General features: G+C 31.1%; 3 protein-coding genes across 4 annotated transcripts; all 3 read left to right on the top strand.

Annotated features, from left to right (window-relative positions):
* The first annotated feature begins 582 nt into the window (after positions 1-582).
* On the top strand, positions 583-5,270 carry LOC114396433 (probable anion transporter 4, chloroplastic). The gene is made up of 9 exons (XM_028358414.1): positions 583-1,173; positions 1,648-1,874; positions 2,321-2,690; positions 2,990-3,034; positions 3,128-3,274; positions 3,584-3,721; positions 3,810-3,843; positions 4,222-4,401; positions 4,890-5,270. The coding sequence occupies exons 1-9, from the start codon at positions 772-774 to the stop codon at positions 4,895-4,897; spliced, it is 1,551 nt and encodes a 516-aa protein (XP_028214215.1). The 5' UTR covers positions 583-771; the 3' UTR covers positions 4,898-5,270.
* Positions 5,271-11,875: 6,605 nt separating this feature from the next.
* LOC114396424 (histone H4) lies at positions 11,876-12,484 on the top strand. The gene has a single exon (XM_028358403.1). It carries the CDS (start codon positions 11,936-11,938, stop codon positions 12,245-12,247), a length of 312 nt encoding a protein of 103 aa, XP_028214204.1. The 5' UTR covers positions 11,876-11,935; the 3' UTR covers positions 12,248-12,484.
* Positions 12,485-14,600: 2,116 nt separating this feature from the next.
* LOC114396412 (calmodulin-binding receptor-like cytoplasmic kinase 1) lies at positions 14,601-18,767 on the top strand. Of its 2 annotated transcripts, XM_028358390.1 has the most exons (7): positions 14,601-14,998; positions 15,220-15,464; positions 15,671-15,836; positions 16,463-16,552; positions 16,700-16,995; positions 17,964-18,234; positions 18,476-18,767. In XM_028358390.1, exons 1-7 carry the CDS (start codon positions 14,749-14,751, stop codon positions 18,481-18,483), a joined length of 1,326 nt encoding a protein of 441 aa, XP_028214191.1. In that variant the 5' UTR covers positions 14,601-14,748; the 3' UTR covers positions 18,484-18,767. The 2 variants fall into 2 exon arrangements, with proteins under 2 accessions (XP_028214191.1, XP_028214183.1); XM_028358382.1 differs by lacking the exon at positions 18,476-18,767 and having other exon boundaries at positions 14,602-14,998; positions 17,964-18,448.
* The last annotated feature ends 876 nt before the right edge of the window (positions 18,768-19,643 follow it).

The raw sequence follows: 19,643 nt of genomic DNA, 5'->3' as shown, positions 1-19,643 counted from the left end.
TTATAGAAAGATTTTTAAAATTGAATCGATCATTATTGAATTAAACTAGTAGTAGTTCAAAGTTTAATGGTGGTTCAATAAGTAATAGTTAAATTATATTATTTCAATTTTAAATATAATATATTAAACAATAATATTTATAATTTTGTGATATTAAAAATTAAATTTTACTTATAATCATAACTCAATATTCGAAATTAAATATGAAACTAAATCAAATGTCAGGATATTAGAGTTTAACATCACTAACATTAAATATTAGTTAGTGATGGAGTAATATATTATGTTGTAGAATCTTTAATACAGAGAGTTATCTACAAATCATTACTCCATTCATATTACTATTTTTTCATATAACTAATATGGTGATGGAGATCATTTTCAACACGGCATTTCAAATACTTTAAATAATGATAACTAATACTCTTATTGTTTCATCTCACTTCCTCTATTCTATCCATTTTTACAAATTTAAACATTTTAGAACTAAATTTAATCCTACTCTTAAATCGTAATCTTACATAGTAACCATGTAAGATATTTTACATTGCCAGTGTAGTCCTTTTCTATTTATATTTTAATATAGCCTTTAGTATCACAAAACAAGTATCAAAACCACGTACTCGTTACTACTCATGATTCTTCTTTAAAATTACACTAAAACAATGTGCAAAAGACAAGGCGATTTGCGTAATTGTCAACCACCACACCAACCAAGCCGCGTCGTTCTTTTTAGTCACTGATAAGAACAAACTTCCACCGTCCGCGGCCATGGCAACGCTGTCTTCCGCCGTCACTCTCGCCGCTAAACCCCTCTCACTACCCCTAAACCACCGCGCCAGAGCGGCGGCGGCGTTCCACTCTCCCAAACCTCATCTCAAGAGAGCGGAATTCAAATTTTTTTCGAATGGCTCAGCTGCCTCTGTCCACTCCCTTACCCGCCGCCTCCGCGTTTCCTCCAACGACGCTCACTTCAATTCGGGTCCCGAGGAGAGCCAGCAACAACAGTCGTCGAGTTTTGCTGAGTTCATCACTTCCGAGAGAGTCAAAGTGGTGGCCATGCTGGCTCTTGCTCTCGCTCTATGCAACGCCGATCGCGTCGTCATGTCGGTGGCCATCGTGCCGCTGTCCCTCGCCAACGGGTGGAGCCGCGCCTTCGCCGGAATCGTTCAGGTTCTCGCACACCAAGTGTTTGATGAATTGACTCTGCTAAATTCCTGTTTTTAGCTGTTGGATTTTGTGAGTTTAATCGAGATGCAGTTTTTCTGTAAAAGTTATTACACTCTCAACTAATCAGAAATCATTTTTGGTGTAATTTTTAAGAGAAAATAAGTTATGCACCCGACTGTATTAGGTGGTTTTACACTTTTATTCAATCACAAATCACCCTATGATAAGCTTGTTGACTTTTATAATAACTATCTTAAAAATTATACTTACTTTGATTTCTAATTAGTTGACATTGTAAAACTACTTAACAATTTCTGTGCATGACCATTAAACATAATTTTTAATAGTTATAATAGAAGATAACAAACTTACCATATGAGAGTTTATAATTGGATCACAGCTTAAAACCTTTACAGTGCAAGTGCATGTATTGTTATTTATTCTGATTTTGGTGTTGTATGGTTTGTGGTAGTGCAGTCGTCTTTTCTGTGGGGGTATCTGGTTTCCCCTATAGCTGGAGGGGTATTGGTGGATCACTATGGTGGCAAAGTGGTCATGGCTTGGGGAGTGGCCTTGTGGTCACTTGCTACTTTTCTTACCCCTTGGGCCTCTCAGACCTCCCTCTTGGCTCTACTTGCTGTCCGTGCTTTGCTTGGCATTGCTGAAGGAGTTGCTCTTCCTTCCATGAATAACATGGTTGCCAGGTAAGGTGACTCTTTGTAAACTTGATTTTGGTTAAGATTGTGTATGTGTCTGAAGCAAAGTGATTTACGCTTGGAAACTTTTTTATCTCAAAAAACATGTTTGTAGTAAAACTTAGTATAAATTGCTTTACACAAACAATACATTGAACCAAACGTGAGCTTAACTCTCTTGAATACACCTCCATGAAACAAAAAAACCAATGCTGAAATATTAAGACTGCTGAAAGTCATGTTTAACCCTTGCAACCATGAGTTTGAATATGCCACTGTGAAACCAAATACAGCCTCTATGTTTCATGTTCTGAAAAATTTTCATTTTAAGATGTTATTATGTTTTGACTTATGAGTTTTTATTTTTTTGAGATGGGCTTTGATTATCACTATGGAATTGCTGGAGCGAAATAGGCTTGATATTTATAATGACTGGTTTTGGTTCTTCACTTTAGATGGTTTCCACAAACCGAACGATCAAGGGCTGTAGGAATCTCGATGGCTGGATTTCAGCTTGGATGTGCAATAGGGCTCACGCTTTCTCCCATTCTCATGTCGCAAGGTGGTATATTTGGTCCCTTTGTGATTTTTGGATTGTCTGGGTTTCTTTGGGTGTTGGTGTGGTTGTCTGCAACGTCAAGCACTCCTGATCGGAGTCCTCAGATATCAAAATATGAGCTGGAGTATATATCGAATAGAAGGCACAAGTCTTTTTCAGTGGAGACAGCTAAGCCCAAGAAAGTTAAAGTGATCCCTCCTTTCAGGCGCTTGCTTTCAAAGCGGCCAACATGGTCTCTAATCATTGCAAATTCCATGCACAGTTGGGTAAGGCCTCAGACTCCAGCATTTGTTTGATTTATGTTGCTGGTGTTCTTAATTGGAGCTGATAATTGTCATATTTGATAGCAAATTGTCATTTATTTTGCCCCAATTGGATTCACTTATCTTATTGCATGAGGTAATCCTCACCTTCGGTTCCCACTTCCCATCCAAGTCACCAAAAGAAAAATATAACAGAGGTTCCTTAAATGTGGCTCAGGAGTCCACATCATGCAGTGTTGTACTGTTGTTATTATCATTCATGCAAATTCTTATTTATTGCCCTTTTTTTTCTTATTTCACAGGGTTTTTTTACTGTTCTTTCTTGGATGCCCATATACTTCAGCTCAGTAAGATTTATCATATTTAGTTGTGATTGTCAAATTATAAAAATATTTAGAAATCAACACTTAGAACCATGTATAAATGGTTTTCCATTATAGGTGTACCGTGTGGATCTCAGGCATGCGGCATGGTTTAGTGCAGTTCCATGGGCTGTGATGGCTGTCACGGGTTACTTTGCTGGCTTGTGGTCGGATATGATGATACAAAGTGGTACAAGTGTCACTTTGACTCGTAAGATTATGCAGGTATGTTGCATTGCATATACTAGAAAAGAGAGGAGACATGTAAGATTTCACATTTTTCTATTCTATCCTATTGCTGGGTCCTATCAAAGCACTTGTTGATGTATAATGTATTTTTGAAGTCTTTGGTTTTGGATAGTGCTCAATGGTGTCATTTGATTCATGTAGTTGACCCCATTTAATGGGAAAAAGCTCTGATTGTCTTCTTCTTGTAGTTATCTTTATTTTCTCCACTCATCCCAGTTTGGATTTGGTTGTTCTCACTATATATTAGTTTAAATGTATAATACGCATTCTTCACTTTCACTGCAGTCCATTGGTTTTATTGGTCCTGGACTCTGCCTCATTGGCTTAGCAACAGCAAAAAACCCCTCAATAGGTTCTGCTTGGCTTACTTTAGCTTTTGGCCTGAAATCCTTCAGTCACTCTGGTTTTCTTGTGAACCTTCAGGTTTCTATTTTTAGCCATGTAAAAACATTTTTTTTTTGTTAGAAGTCTTCTGTCTCTAATATAATATTCATCTTCTTTGTTATCACAGGAGATTGCACCGCAGTATTCTGGTGTTTTACATGGTATGCTTTTATCTTGTGGGGATTCTACATGTTTTGGTGTTCCAAAATGCATTTAATAAGATTAGTAGCATATTGTCATCTGTAAATACATTTGAAATCATTTGGAGCCTGTATTATGTTATCTTTATATGTGATGTGTGGTAAAAGGTAAATTGGTAGCTATTATTTTTCCATATAGAATTGGGTAATTCCTTTAACTAGTGTAGGAATTAATTGAAGAAGCTCTCTTGTGCTATCTAACATTCAATGGACTTTTAGCATATATGGGAAAAATAGGGTGAGATATAAGTAAAAACTGCTAGGAGTTGAGAAAATACTTGTCTATGTACTTTACAATAAGATCTCTTATAATGAAGACCTCTTGATTTCTTTTTCTAGGAATATCAAATACTGCTGGAACATTGGCTGCTATATTTGGAACAGTTGGAGCTGGGCTTTTTGTTGAGCTAGTTGGTTCCTTCCCAGGATTTCTGTTGCTTACATCGCTCCTTTACTTTCTTGCTGCTATTTTCTATTGCCTATTCGCTACTGGAGAAAGAGTAAATTTTGACGATCCTGGTGAGCATAAATATACGTATATTTGCCTTTCAACTTGCAAATATATTTAGAACTTTTTCCTGGCTTACTAGTCTTGCTTTTGTGGATACTGTTATCCTTGGTGTTTTGTGTGTGGTCTTGCAAACACCACTAACCAAATGTATGGAGCATATTAAGTAAATCGTGTTATATTGCTAGAGAAACAAATATTTGAACTATAACATAAATGGTCAAGATTAAAATATAAACAGATGCGACCTTTTAGGTTACTTTTAATTTTTTTCATCTATGTAAACATATATGGTTAAGATTTGTTTTGCTCACTTAAAATAAACAAATCCTCTGTGTGTGGATATGTTCTCTAATTTCTGTATGTACGTTTATGTTTTACAGAATATTCTTTCGTATGTTAAAACTACTTTTTGTGTTTCTAATTTTGTTATAGTAAATGTTGGACTCCTATTAATTTGTAAATTGCTGATGAGATGTGTTTCAAACTCTCTTAACAGTTGTCTGAGAGTGCTGGAAACTACATACTGTACTGTACAGTTCAATTTCTTGTATATGAAAGGAGTTAAGGAGATAGCTGAAGAATGTCAGAGATGGCTATGTGTTCTAACTGTCATGCTTGTGAAGTGTAAAACAGAAACTAACCATCTACCTAGTGTAAAATCATTTATTGATGTATAGTTTTTTTGCTTTCCCATATGCATTGAGATAATGCATTTGGAGTTTTTAGGTTTTCTTGGGTTCCGAGAATGTATTTAAAAAAGAGAGAGAAAAAACTATACAGTAATAAGGTTTCTTTTCTGTTCTGTCCTTGCTGATCATGGATAGTGTATGATATGGCATTTTTACGTAATATATGCACGACCTGTTGTTCAAATGCCTAAGGGGTAAGACTGTTTCTGTTTGTCTAACTATTTCGGTTAAACTAGCAAAAGGGGCAACAATTTTTGTAAATTACCAAATGTGGGTAAATTTTAAATTAATACCCACAAAAGGACAAGTGGTAAGATATCTTATGACTTCTGAATACAAAGCCATCATGACTTCTTTTTTTAATTATGACTTTCAAGTCATAAATATTTTATTTTATTTTTGTATATTGTTTTATTTAATATTTTGTATGTTTTTGTATGTTGTTTTATTTAATATTTTGTATATTATTTTATTTAATATTTTTTTACTAATGATAAGGATTATTAATTGTTTTATAAATTATAAAAATAATGAAAATAATATACTTAAATTTAAATAAAAATATTAAAATGTAGTAAGAAATGTAGAAAGATTAGTTACTAGTTGTATACAAGCAAGTTAATGGTTAATATTATTTTTACTTTTTAATTTTATGTTTGTATTTAATTTGTATTGGTCATTTAATATTAATTTATTATTTTGTTTTTATTTTAACAATTACTTTTATTACTTAATTATTTTTTTTGTTAATATTAAAATGATTTTATCAAATAAAATTAATTAATAATATTGTACAAAATTATTAATTTACTTAATGATATATGTAAAAATTAACTAAAAAATTTAAAAATAATTTAATATTATTTAATAAATTTTAAGTTAATATTATTTGTTAATATCAGTAAAAAATATTTAAAACATTTATAAGAAATTAAAATTAAAATTAATTTGAAATTGTTAAATAATTAATTATTTTTTATAAAAAATACAATTTTAAAGCCATAAATCATTTACGACTTCTAATGAAAAAATTTAAAAAATATTTACGACTTCAAAGTCATAATTAAAAAAATAAGAAATTACTTTTTTATGACTTTAGTAAAATACAAAAATAAAAATTATGAATTAATTTATGACTTTGTATTTAAAAGTGATGGACTATCCTAAGACTTAGCCTTTGTGAGTATTAATTTAAAATTTATCCCTATTTGATCATTTATAAAAATTATTGTCCCTTTTTGGTAGTTTCACTTCTTTCACTTAGTTTATAGTTTATTTGATTAGTTTATAAGCTTGTTTTTTTTAATAAAAAAATATTTCAGTTTTAGATTTTCACCGTCTTCATTCCCTGTTAATATAATTTTTAAAATAAATATAAAAATTAATAATCTTATCATAATTTTGCATTGTTAATATATAATCTTTTTTCTTGTTAGTTTATGGTTGACATTTTTAGACACTACTCACATTATAACTTATTTTTCTATTTCGATCCTGAATATTTTAATAGAATTCTTCCTTTCCGCTCTAAATTGACGACAAACCCCCCACTTCCTTTTCAAAATTACTTTATCTTAAAAAATTTGAAATTAACTAAAAAACTTGAAAATATATTTTTATGTGTAAAATAAAAGAAAATATTTAAAAAATAATATCAACATATATTTTTTTATTTAAGTACTTAACAACTAATTTTATTAAATATTTTAATTTAATAAGCAATTTTATTATTTTCAATGAGTTCGTGTCTAGATTAGTTGGAAAATTATTTTAATAATTGATTGTATGAAATAAGTTTTTGTTAAGAATTTTATAATTCTTAATTAATTAATTAATGTGGGCTACATATTACATTATAATATTTATATTAGTTATTTAAATTTTTTATGTGCTCAATATAAGTGACATAATTAGAATATCAACAAAAAATTGATATGGCTTAATTAAAGAAAATCAGTTTAGTCCATTAGGGGATAATGAAAACCCTGATAGGTTTATAACGTGAGGCACGATTAAGGAAGGTTATCAAATCAATTATTCACAACAATTTTATGTTTATATATATTAGGTGAAAATTGATTTTAAGATAACTTATTTAATTTAGAATTTTTAAAATAATTATATTTTTATAGTAAAATTACATCATGGTTATGTAATTATTTGCTGTTGTTGGTTTTGTACTTATAAATAATCGACTGTTTAGAATAATATGGGAAAATAAAACATTGTTTTTAGTTATACACTTTAAAATTTTCATACCATTGAAAAGTTGCTCATCATAATAGGTTTTTACAAAGAAAACGCGAAGAGGAAAAAAGAAATGAAAACGGGTGGAATATATTGTGAGAAATTAAATGTGCACATGTATTGTTCATATTTCCAAATTTAACCTATTGAGTTGATTTATAAAATATTATTTAAAAGTGTGCAAAAATAAAAAAAAATGTGATAAAAGATAATATTTATCACTCGATGATTATTTCAGGCTCTCACAACTTGGTAAATGAATACTAATTTATTCTTAATTATATATATATATATATTTTTTTTTTTGAATCAAACTATCTTTCGAAACGTAAAAAAAAAAAATTAATTCCTAAGATATTAAGATTCATCTAAAGAATTGATTTCTCTCAAAAGATGTTTTTTCATATTGAAGTCAGAGAGATTAAACGCATGACTTCATGCTTAAGGGATAATATTATCTACTAATCATATTACATTATATTGGTTATTTTTAATTATATTTTGACCAGCATTTATAAAAAAAAAAAGAGTTTATTTTAACTTGATTTCACGTAACTTGATTTTATGTTTGGATTTGTTATTTGAAAAGCATATTACTAGTGAAATTTAGTATGAAAATTTACACCCAAAACAATAATCACTTAAATCATAGGCACAAAATCAATTTCTAAGTGAAAATAAACGTAAATATTTACCTGCAATTAGAACCCTGAAGGAATGTAGGTTATGGCTATAGTCTATAAGACCGCTGTTCAACTGTTTTTTTTAGATTTTTTTTTCACAAATACATTTTTTTTCTCTTATTTTTTTCAATCTATACTACTTTGCAATTTAATTCTCAATATACATTATTTGGGATTTTAACTCTCCTCTTTGTTTATTTTTTAATTTAAAATATTATAAAACATAAATATTATATTATATAATTTTTTTAATTGGTTTTAAAATTACTTATTTATTAAATTAAATTTAATATTTTTATTTTTTATTTTTTTAAAGAAAAAATATATAGATAAAGAAAAATAAAAAAATTGGATAAAATTATAGTACAATTTTTTAGTTACTTTGTATGTACTTTTGTAGTTAAATTTATGTATTGTTGATATTTTTTTTGTTATGTTAGTTAATTAAAAAATAAGAAAATTAGTTAATAGTATTAAAATAAACTAAAAAGCACAGTAAAAAAAAAATTGATACATTTATCTTATACAATAGACATAAAATTTCAAAGAGTAGTAACTGCTATATTGAAAATATCTTTAAAAATATTTATTTAGTCGTTACTTTTGACTTAAGTGATAAGAATTGATATTTTTATTATTGAGTAAAGTACCAAATTAGTCTCTCACTTTTGGAGGCGCTGTAAATTTGGTCCCTGAGATTTAAAAAATGTCAAAATGATCCTCGACTTTATATTCTGTTTGTCACGTTAGTCCCTGCCGTTAGTAGTCTCTTAACACCGTTAGTAAATGTGTGATGTGGCACGTTAAGTGTCACCTGGACGCACACGTGTAACTTCCACAATTGACATTAAAGGGATTAAAATGACATAATTTAGGTGATCATCTTTTTCCTCAAAATGTTAAAACCCTAACTTCTCTTTGCAGAATCTCCAGTCTCAACCTTAGACCAAAGTCTGATATTGGTTTTATTTTACCTATTTCAGTTGCACTAACATCAATGTCTTCATCAACCCACGAAAAGAAATTACATCAATCTGCATCTTGTTGCACAACACAAAATACCCATGTTCAATCTTGCACAAAAATTAGAATACAAAAAACACCATTAACATTACTTACTTGTGGTAATGGACAAGCATCAAACAGTCTCCCATTATTTCTTATCGTCCTTGTTGTTCGAATAGTAGCTCTTCTACGACAATAGCAAAGACGGTTTGACGTGACATTCCCCCTTGTGCTTGAATTAGCGCACATGGTAGACCACAAAATAATAGAAGAAGAACTACAAAGATGGAGAAAGATAAATAGGAGAAGAATAAGAATTGGATGAGAGTATGAGTACGAGGAAAAATGAAATGAAAGCGTGAATGTTAAAGTAGTCGTTATAGTTTTGACATTTTGGGGGAAAAAGATGATCACCTAAATTATGTCATTTTAGTCCATTTAATGTCAATTTAGTCCCTCCTTACGTGGCAAGTAGAAGAAACTGATGTGAAAGTTCCACGTGTGTGTCCAAGTGGCACTTAACGTGTCACATCACACATTTACTAACGGTATTAAGATATTACTAACGGCAGGAACTAACGTGACAAACGAAATGTAAAGTCGATGATCATTTTGACATTTTTTAAATCTCAGGGACCAAATCGACAGCGCCTTCAAAAGTGAGGGACTAATTTGATATTTTACTCTTTTATTATTTATGGCTTGCGAAAAGAAAAGATTAAAATATCCAAAAAATACTGATAACTGTTAAATATGAGATATTTTTTATAATAAAAATATATTGAAAATATTTTTAAAGATATTTAATTAACAATTATTTTTTGCTGCCACCCGAATCAATATGGCAAGAATCGTCCCGTTTCAACTTGCATTCCTACTGATATGGAGGAAAAATAAAATGAACAGGAAAGTAGAGAAAAATGTGGTTTGCCGTCAACATGGTCACAACAGAAACAATTGTCATAACATATCGTCATCTTAAGTTTTTCTTAGTCAAATGTAATTGTTTAAATATTTTATTGATAATACAATATAATGTTCTTTTATAAATAAGTTCTTAAACAAAATGTCTTCTCATCTTTAATTAAATTTAATGACATAAACAAACTAATTATATTTAGTAATATAATTATATTAAAAATAATTATATTAGAAAATTCAGATTTTAAATAAAAATATTCACCTAAAAAATATGTTAAGTAAATTAAATAATAAAACAAAAATAATTATATTTAATAATATCATTTTCTTTTAAAAAATTAAAAAACAAAATTATAAAATTTAATTTCATAAATAAGTAATTTTAAAAGAAATTAAAAAAATTATATAATATAATATCTATATTTTATAATATTTTAAATTAAAAAAATAAAAAAGAGAGAGAAAGTCCCAAATAATGTATATTTAAAATTAAATTACAAAGTAGTGTAAATTGAGAAAAAATAGAAAAAAGAAGATATATTTATGAAAAAAAAAACCATTTTTTTAAGTGTATATCAATCTTTATATGCTTAATTTTGTCATGTTGGACAAGCATGTAAGCAATGTTAAAATAGTTGAATTATCATCACAAAAGTACAGTTTTAAACGCATGACTTCATGTTTAAAAGATAATATTATCTACTAATTATATCACATCATGGTTATTTTCAATTATATTTGGACGAGCATTTATAAAAAAAATTGAGTTTGTTTTAACTTGATTTCACGTAACTTGATTTTATGTTTGGATTTGTTATTTGAAAAGCATGTTACTAGTGAAATTTAGTATGAAAATTTACACCCAAAATAATAATCACTTAAATCATAGGCACAAAATCAATTTCTAAGTGAAAATAAACGTAAATATTTACCTGCAATTAGAACCCTGAAGGGATGTAGGTTATAGCTATAACCTATAAGACTGCTGTCCAACTTTTTTTTTTAAGTGTATATCAATCTTTATATGCTTAATTTTGTCATGTTGTAAAAGCATGTCAGCAATGTTAAAATAGTTGAATTATCATTGCAAAAGTACAGTTTTATAGAGTCACCATACTTTATCTTGAAGTCATCTAGAATGATATTCATCCATAACACCTCACATACTTCGTTTGCCATGGCTGAAAATTCTAGTTATGCACTAAATTGATCAATTACATTTTATTTTACTCTGGTTATGATTAATCTTTTTTTCTTCCTTTCTAAATGACAATCCCTTCTTCCACTTCCTTTCAAATATTGGAGGACTTTATCATACTCATAACCTCAACCAATATTTATGGTGTGTTTGATAGAGAGAAGATAATAATACTCAAGAGAAATTTCTCTTTTATTTTTATCCTCTAAATCAAACACTCTCTAGATGAAAAAAAATTACTTTGATTGGGTTCAAGTTTTGGAAGTAATTATTTTCTTGGTTGATAATTCATTCATGTACTATTAAAATTCTATCCTTTTTTTTCCAAAAAATTATATTTATATAAGAAATAATAATTGATTTAACAAGAAAATTATATTTAATTCTGAACATATCTAAAATTTTCTTAAACCAATAATAATATTCTTGCAACTATCTGTGTTTTGAGAAAAAGAAATTCTATCCCTTTTTGGAAAGAAGCTGGCGGTCACGAGTCACGACGCACGGGTCCTTAGGCAAAAGAAAATCGCGATCCGTGGCTTCTTTCGGAAAACCAATCGAACCGTCGAAACATTTCCATCAATGTTCCACAACGCCCCACACACCTCGCCACGGATCGCGCACACAAGCCGTCGATTAACAACCCCCCCCCCCCGAACGGCCACGATGAAAGCAACAAACCTACTCTCGATTCATACCCCGCAGTCTTTCCCGCTCGAAATAAATACCCCATTCCCATCATCAAACTCAAAATCACAATCCCTAATTCCCCAAAATTTTCTCTGAAGAAGAAGCAACAATGTCTGGTCGCGGAAAGGGAGGCAAGGGTTTGGGAAAGGGTGGAGCAAAGAGGCATCGCAAGGTGCTCCGCGACAACATCCAGGGAATCACGAAACCCGCGATTCGGAGGCTAGCCAGAAGAGGCGGCGTGAAAAGAATCAGCGGCTTGATCTACGAGGAAACCAGGGGTGTGCTCAAGATCTTCCTCGAGAACGTCATTCGCGACGCCGTCACCTACACCGAGCACGCTAGGAGAAAGACCGTCACGGCCATGGACGTCGTTTACGCGCTCAAGAGGCAGGGAAGGACCCTCTACGGTTTCGGAGGCTGAGGGCTTGGGCTTTTTCTGGGCCTGGATTTGTTCTTCGCTGGGCTTTAAAATGTTGTTGGGAATTTGTGTTTTGTTTAATGGTTATGTATATTATCTTCTGCTCGGTAATGCAAGACTTACTCAAGTTTCTTCTATTATTCTAATTTCTACTAATAATTGCATCCTAGTTAGTGTGAATTTGAAGTAAATTTAGTGAATGACAAATGGTTATATGAATTTCGTGTGTTGAATACTTTCTATTTGGATTTTCGTTGTATGTGATAATTCGGCTACTGTGGATTAAGTTGAAGTTCAAGCTAAGCGTTCTTGGCATCTCATTTTGTGGCAGTTTTGGTTATAGTGAAATAAATGTCTATTTGGATGGATGCTAGTAAAATTGGTTTTCTTTAAAATTTATTTTGGAGTAATATTATTTATTTTTATATTACAATTTTAAATATAAAATTTTGAATCAATATACAAGTTATTTAAAGTTATTTTAATTGAAAATTAATTTAATTTTTTTTATAATATGAAATCAAACATGTAAAATTATATTCAAAATAAATGTTTAATCTGTCTTTTTTAGCAATTGGTTGTTTCCACTGGATTTTGAATAACATTGCTGTGACAAGTTAGGGACTCGGTTGTTCTACTTTTATGGGCCGTTTAAGGAGGAAAAAAAAAGACACCCTAAATAAAATTTGAACCAAATATTCTTCTTACCGTATTGGTGAAGATTCAAGTAATGGTTAACACTTAACATCATTATCATATACTTTCATCCAATTTTTTACCGTGTAGTATGAAAAGGAATATTCTAAATTTTTCTTGAAGATTATTGGATGTGATACACGATAACTGACACGCACATGCGCAATGAATTGTGATCCTGAGCTTCATTTCCAAGTTTGACTTGGGTGCCATACACAATAACTGATACTGACCCACACATTTATAGTGATATATGATATGGTCTTGGGAGTTTTCAACTGCAAAGTTCGCCTTGGCATATAAAAAAATCATTTTTGGTGTGAACTGTGGAGTATTTAATCAAATTATTATTTTTTTTATAAAAAAATCTGATTATTTTTAGTAAAGTTTCTTTTCTCAATCAAATTATTTTTATTTATAAAATTTGAATTCGTGACCTTATTTAATAAAATTTAACTCAATAACTTATTGGTTAAAATTAACTTTATTGAAAGTGTTAGAATGTAATTATAGATAGAGTGTAATTAACTATGTTTTATAAGTATTTAGATACTCATATTACATTAAAGTTTATATATTTCATGTAATATATGAATATCTAAATAGCTTTCCAATCTTCAATTATTTTAATTCCATAAATATGAAATTAACAGTGATGCTCATAAGAAGCCTAAGCCTATTCAGATAAGTTTAGTTTTGATTTAATCCATTTTCATCCTACCTGGATTGCATAGAAATAGGTGGTTTAAAACTTTACAAATTCGATGGAATACTCAAATGTCTTTCTTCCATAAGAAGACTTGAACGTGAAGTGTTGAAATCATCGTTTGTTTATAATTTGATTAATTGCACACATCAACAAATATTGCTTTTCTTTTAATGAATAAAAAAACAAAATAGTAAATGTTTCAAAATAGGTATTAATAAAAATAGATCAAACTCGCAAATCTGAGTCGACACAAGTGGTTAAGGATTCAGAACAAATTTTCATTTTCTTCGTGAAATTGATAAATTTAAATATTTTAAATGTCATTTTTTTCACTTGGTGGTCAACCCTCCTTACAAAGATTCCCTGACGCCTAAGGATTAGTTATTTTGATGTTAAAAAAAATCCAAAAAAAATAGGTAAAGGATTATAATGTTTTAAAATCTGATGATATTTACATTTGGAAAATCTTCAACTATCTATTAAAAGATATTTTTGGTGAAAAAAAGTATTAATATAAAACTTTTTTCATTCTATTGAGTATTGAGGGAAAAATTGACAAAAAAAATTTAGTGTGTCTAATTGAAATTATAACTATGTTTTTTTGAAAAAACATTTAACTCATTAAGTCAAAAACAATCATAATCTCAAAAACTTGAAACAGTTGGAAAAATAAAGAGCTATGTGACTCATTGCCATAGGCCAAAAATCCCAGTAGGGGCTAAGGCCGGCCATGATGCTATTATCCAATTCAAGTGAGGTATTGACCTGGTATCACATGAAACAAAAGATAAAAGAAAAAAAAAACTCATTGACTTAGTTTTTTTTTCTTCTTTGGGCTCATCCTTTGACGGGGTTGATTGATTGCTAGAATATTGGTATGGCTTTTGACTTTTCAAATGTTAACTTGAAAAGGCAAAACTACTACTGCTGGCAACTCATGTTCATTGGACTGATACAAAACGTGAATGAAGAAATGGTCTGAGACAAATAAATTATAAGGCAAGAAAACAACAAATGAGCAGAAAGCATATGAAGCCTTCCCCTTTATATTTTAAACACAAGAAATGATCTGGTCTTTGAATATCTTTGGCATCTCCAAATGAAGAAAACACCTCCCCCCAATTTGCATCAATCTAGCAAAAGTAGACAGAATGCTAATCTCCAACTTGTTGAAACAAACAATGATGCAAAGAGGCACAATTCTAAGACATTGAGATCTTTGAAGTATGCTGCCAAGAAATGTGTAGCTGTTTTTTCATTGATTATCTATGGCAAAAGAAAATCAGCCTCATATGTTGTTGGCAATGATGACAGGAAGAATACATCCAAAATTAGAGGGGTGGTATCATGTAAGTATGATGGAAAAAAAAATCTTTTGCTTTTTTGGGTGATTTGAAATGATTTTTTTTTTTTGGCTCATGGTCAAACCTTTATGCAAAGTGGGGGGTTTAGATCATGGGAAACTTTTGTAGCAAATGCAAAGTAACTTCAGCATGAGGTGGTGAATGCTTTTGTGGTGTTCTTGTAATGAGATTTTCTGAAACTGAGTAAGATGTGTTATACTTTGCAGCATCAACTGATTTATCATCTGAGAGTACCACCAAGAATTCATCAAAATGGAAGTTTTCTTACTCCTATGCATCATCCAGCACTGCAAGTGGACAACTTGGAATTGGCAACTTCTCCTTTGAAGAAATTTACAAGTCAACGGCAAAATTCTCTCCAGCTAATGAAATTGGGCAAGGTGGCTTTGGAACTGTCTACAAGGGAAAGCTTAATGATGGATCTATTGTCGCTGTGAAGCGTGCCAAGAAGGTATAGTTCATCTTTTGACTGCTTCCCTTCTCTATAGCTTGTTCAATTTGTGTTGAAGATGATGTGAAAGTGAGGCATATTCATCAGATACTATAATTTTTGCAAGCCTAGGCTACTAGATCGCCATCTTTTATGACTTTGTTTTTTCTTTTGTGCATTGGGGATTTATGTGTGACATGAGCCTAATGTAGTGATTTTTCTTGCAGGCTGTGATTCAGAATCACTTACATGAGTTCAAGAATGAAATATACACGTTGTCGCAAATTGAGCATCGGAATCTTGTGAGGTTGTATGGATATTTGGAGCATGGAGATGAGAAGATTATTGTTGTTGAATATGTTGGTAATGGTAACCTTCGAGAACATCTAGATGGTAAGTCCTGGTTTGTCAGTCATCTATCATGTGAAAAAGTGAATTATTTTGATTTTATACACAGCTGAATGAAATGTATGATCACAATGTGGTATCTTCCAAGTTTAGGAACAAGAGCTAATTTTACATAGCTCAAGGAATATGAGATGATAGTTGTAGGAAGAAAATGAAATATCAACAAGTCAATTTCAAGAAGCTGAAACACTTGGATCAACTAAACTGGAAAGGATATGCAGTGTGGATCCACAACTCAATTAGGAATACCTCTTTGCATCAATCATATATAATCTTTCATTCATATGTTCCCAGATTAGAAATTACCCCCTCTGAAGATTTAAGTAACATAAGATCTAACTTTTCTCTAGTATTCTTACATTCATAAGACTTCCAAGTCTTTTCATCTGAAACTTTTCTGAATGTTTAGCTTCACATTATGTTGTGTGTATATATATGTTAGTCATGTGTATAGCCTGGTCTTGGCTCAAGTGGTTGGGTGGGGTGTAGGCTCTTGATGTGCCAAAATAGATTCATGCAGTGTATATATTATCCAACAATGCAATACTCAGATGCAGTTGCTTAATAATATATTGCAGTGGTGACCTAAAAATAGTGGATTATTAATGCAGGTATTCGGGGAGAAGGACTAGAAATCGGGGAGCGTCTAGACATAGCAATTGATGTAGCTCATGCAATAACTTACCTTCATATGTACACGGGTATGTCCATAAAACTAAATTAGAAAGGAACAAATCTGTTGCAACATATTTGAATTCTGCATAATTGTGATGCATCTAATTGAACTTTCAGGGGAGGGTATTTTCAATATCTGTTCCAAGTAACCTTACTAAGTCTTGTATTGACAGATAATCCAATTATCCATAGAGACATCAAAGCATCGAACATCCTAATCACGGAGAACCTAAAGGCCAAAGTGGCAGATTTTGGTTTTGCTCGGTTGTCTGACGATCCTAATGCAACTCATATTTCAACTCAAGTTAAAGGAACAGCTGGATACATGGATCCTGAGTATCTTAGAACATACCAACTCACTGAAAAGAGTGATGTTTATTCCTTTGGTGTATTGCTTGTTGAAATGATGACAGGACGACATCCAATAGAACCAAAGAGACCAGTTGATGAGAGAGTGACAATCAGATGGGTATGTATATTAATTCTCCCATATTTCAACTCAGGAAATGAACACATCACTTTAGAGTAAGCTGTAATTGTTTCAGCTGTTTGTGAAACTCAACTAAATTTCAATCAAAATTCAGAAAGCATGAAGTGAATTTTTGACATCCAATTAAAAGTGTTTATGAGGAAAAATAGGAGAAGTAGGGAATTACAACCCGACTTAGTTTAACTGTTTGTAACAGAATTCTAACTAACTGATTATTGTTAGTTAATTCAGTAGTGTTAAGAATTAAATATTCAATATGTATAGTAGGAAAGGCATCTCATTGTAAGCAAAGGGGTTGAAAGAGAGCCCAATCTGTCACCATCTTGGTACAAAACTGGGGATTAGGTTTTCCTGAATAATACTGCATCTTTTTGTTCTTATTGATCCAACTCTTCGTCAATTTTGTGCGGTGTCCAAGTTTTTCTAAGCATGAACATTTACATATTGCATAATTTAAGGAAGGCCATACACAGGCTGATTTACATTTAGTTCCTTGTAAGATGTAGTAGTAGTATAACTGACCTAATCAATGTACATTGGTCCATTAACATTTTTAACTTATATTTTATGTGTTCAGCGAATAAATTCCTAGATATAGAAAATAAATCTGCCTGCAACAGAAGTCAAATTCAGTTTCTCTCTGCTAAAAGAAAAGTTGTACGGAAGATATGATATATAAGCCTTTTTGCCGAATCAAGTGTCAAAATTAGATCCATACAGTTTTCCTTGCTAAATAGAGTCAGCTTTGATCATGGCTCTTCAGTGATTTGGTTAATTATGTGAGAGAAAAAATAGTTATGCAGATAGTAAATTAATCCAATGCATAGCTTACTTTGTCCCTTGTATCATATAATGATAATGATATGGCAATGAAACTGGTAGAGGATAAACTCCACAGAATGGTTGAATAGATTAAACATTAAAAAACATAATTTGCATGTATGCAGGCAATGAAGATGCTGAAACAAGGGGATGCTGTATTTGCCATGGACCCTAGGCTGAGAAGAAATTCAGCCTCCATCAAGGCAGTAAAGCAGGTTCTCAAGCTAGCTCTCCAATGCATTGCGCCTTCGAAACAATCACGTCCGCCTATGAAGAATTGTGCAGAGGTTCTGTGGGACATCCGCAAAAGTTTTAGAGATGAAGCCAATTCTGATCATGCTCCCCTTCCTTCTCACCATTCTGCAAACTTTCCTCAAAGAGAAAAGAATACGTTTGGTATGGAAGAAGATGACAGCTATAAATTTGTCTCTGTACCTAATCATATTCGTTCATAAAATTTTGTTCATTGTTTGTTCAGATTGTCAACACCTTATCAGTTTTGGTGTATGCCAGATTGGCGGCAATATAATTGTAGTTTTGGTGCCCTTGTGATACAGTAAATTCTATTGATTTGTATTAGGTCTTTGAGTGATGAAAATAGTTTTAAATAGTATAATGAAATTTATATTATATGCAGAAGTCTGACTACAAGGGAGGAAAGGTAGCTGAAACGAAGAATAGTACAGGCTAAATTGGATAAACTCAAAAAAAAAGAAAACAGAACAAAAGAAAACTTTCTTAATCCTATTGACAATCTGCTAGAAGTTCTTGTTGTGGCATAGGATCCTGTTCTCCAGTCTACCATATTTGAGAAAGATATAGATGGAGATTATGTAAAGGCAGTTTTATAAATTTTATTTGTAAATAAAACTCAGACATTGATCAAAGAAGTAAAGGACATAATACTCATAATTATTAGTAGGCTAAGTTTTTGTCACATATACCTGCTTTGTCCCCACTTGCTGTTATATAACACCGGAAAAGAAAAACAAGAAATGGTACCAAAATCAAAGTGTGGTAACATGCAACATAATTGAAGTTTTTATTAAGTGCTTTCACCAAAGTGCCAAACTGCAACCTTTGTCCGTTGTTGCTGCTTTCAATTGAATTTTTCAAGCCAAAAATATCTGTCCCTTTCCTCACATGGTTCTTGCTTGCCTCTCTCTCTCTCTCTCTCTCCTCTTTAGTGTTTTTGTCACTTCATTCTCCACTCTTGTCTTACATTCTCCCTTTGTGGTCCAGCATAGCTAGAAATATATTCTTTCCTCTTTTAACATGCTTGAACAATCAACACCCAATTTTCTCTCTGGTTATTTCTCTCTTTTCTGTCTTGTCTATTTCTTCAATTTTTGGGTTTAATAATAACACTGCTTGAAATTGTAACTGGTAATACTCTCCAATTGATGCTTTCTGTTAACGATAATTTTGAATGACAGTAAAAAGTTTATTATTGTGAACAACTTTGATTAGTAGGTAATTGTGTGTGTGTGAGAGAGTGATGATTTGAGTGCTATAGGGCATATTTTTAATGTTGGATAATATATGATATCAAGGTGCCTGTTGTGATTCATAAGACAATATCTACCATTCTACATAAAGAAAGGGTGTATAAAACAAATTGTCACATAAACTACAAAATTTTTCAAATTCAGAAAATAGTTTGTTCTTCCCTCTAAAGTGATGCTGTTACTGTAATTTGACAATGATCATATCATCAAATGAAAGAAACATATCTTCATTTCGACAAATTTAACCGCATGATGCTCATATGAAATCCGGTATGTGATGAAATTGCAGAGAAGGTA

Source organism: Glycine soja, chromosome 2 (genome assembly GCF_004193775.1).
Source record: "Glycine soja cultivar W05 chromosome 2, ASM419377v2, whole genome shotgun sequence".
NCBI classification, from domain to species: domain Eukaryota; kingdom Viridiplantae; phylum Streptophyta; class Magnoliopsida; order Fabales; family Fabaceae; genus Glycine; species Glycine soja.
Note: the sequence above shows the minus strand (reverse complement) of the source record. Positions and strands in the feature narration are given on the sequence as shown.

Bases quoted from the DNA above. Each gene is read 5' to 3' on its own strand.
- LOC114396433 (XM_028358414.1), top strand. From the start codon at position 772: ATGGCAACGCTGTCTTCCGCCGTCACTCTCGCCGCTAAACCCCTCTCA. The intron at 1,875-2,320 runs GTAAGGTGACTC...TCTTCACTTTAG, and splicing joins ATGAATAACATGGTTGCCAG to ATGGTTTCCACAAACCGAAC. The intron at 3,275-3,583 runs GTATGTTGCATT...CTTTCACTGCAG, and splicing joins TGACTCGTAAGATTATGCAG to TCCATTGGTTTTATTGGTCC.
- LOC114396424 (XM_028358403.1), top strand. From the start codon at position 11,936: ATGTCTGGTCGCGGAAAGGGAGGCAAGGGTTTGGGAAAGGGTGGAGCA.
- LOC114396412 (XM_028358382.1), top strand. From the start codon at position 14,749: ATGAAGAAAACACCTCCCCCCAATTTGCATCAATCTAGCAAAAGTAGA. The intron at 14,999-15,219 runs GTAAGTATGATG...TATACTTTGCAG, and splicing joins AATTAGAGGGGTGGTATCAT to CATCAACTGATTTATCATCT. The intron at 15,837-16,462 runs GTAAGTCCTGGT...TTATTAATGCAG, and splicing joins CCTTCGAGAACATCTAGATG to GTATTCGGGGAGAAGGACTA.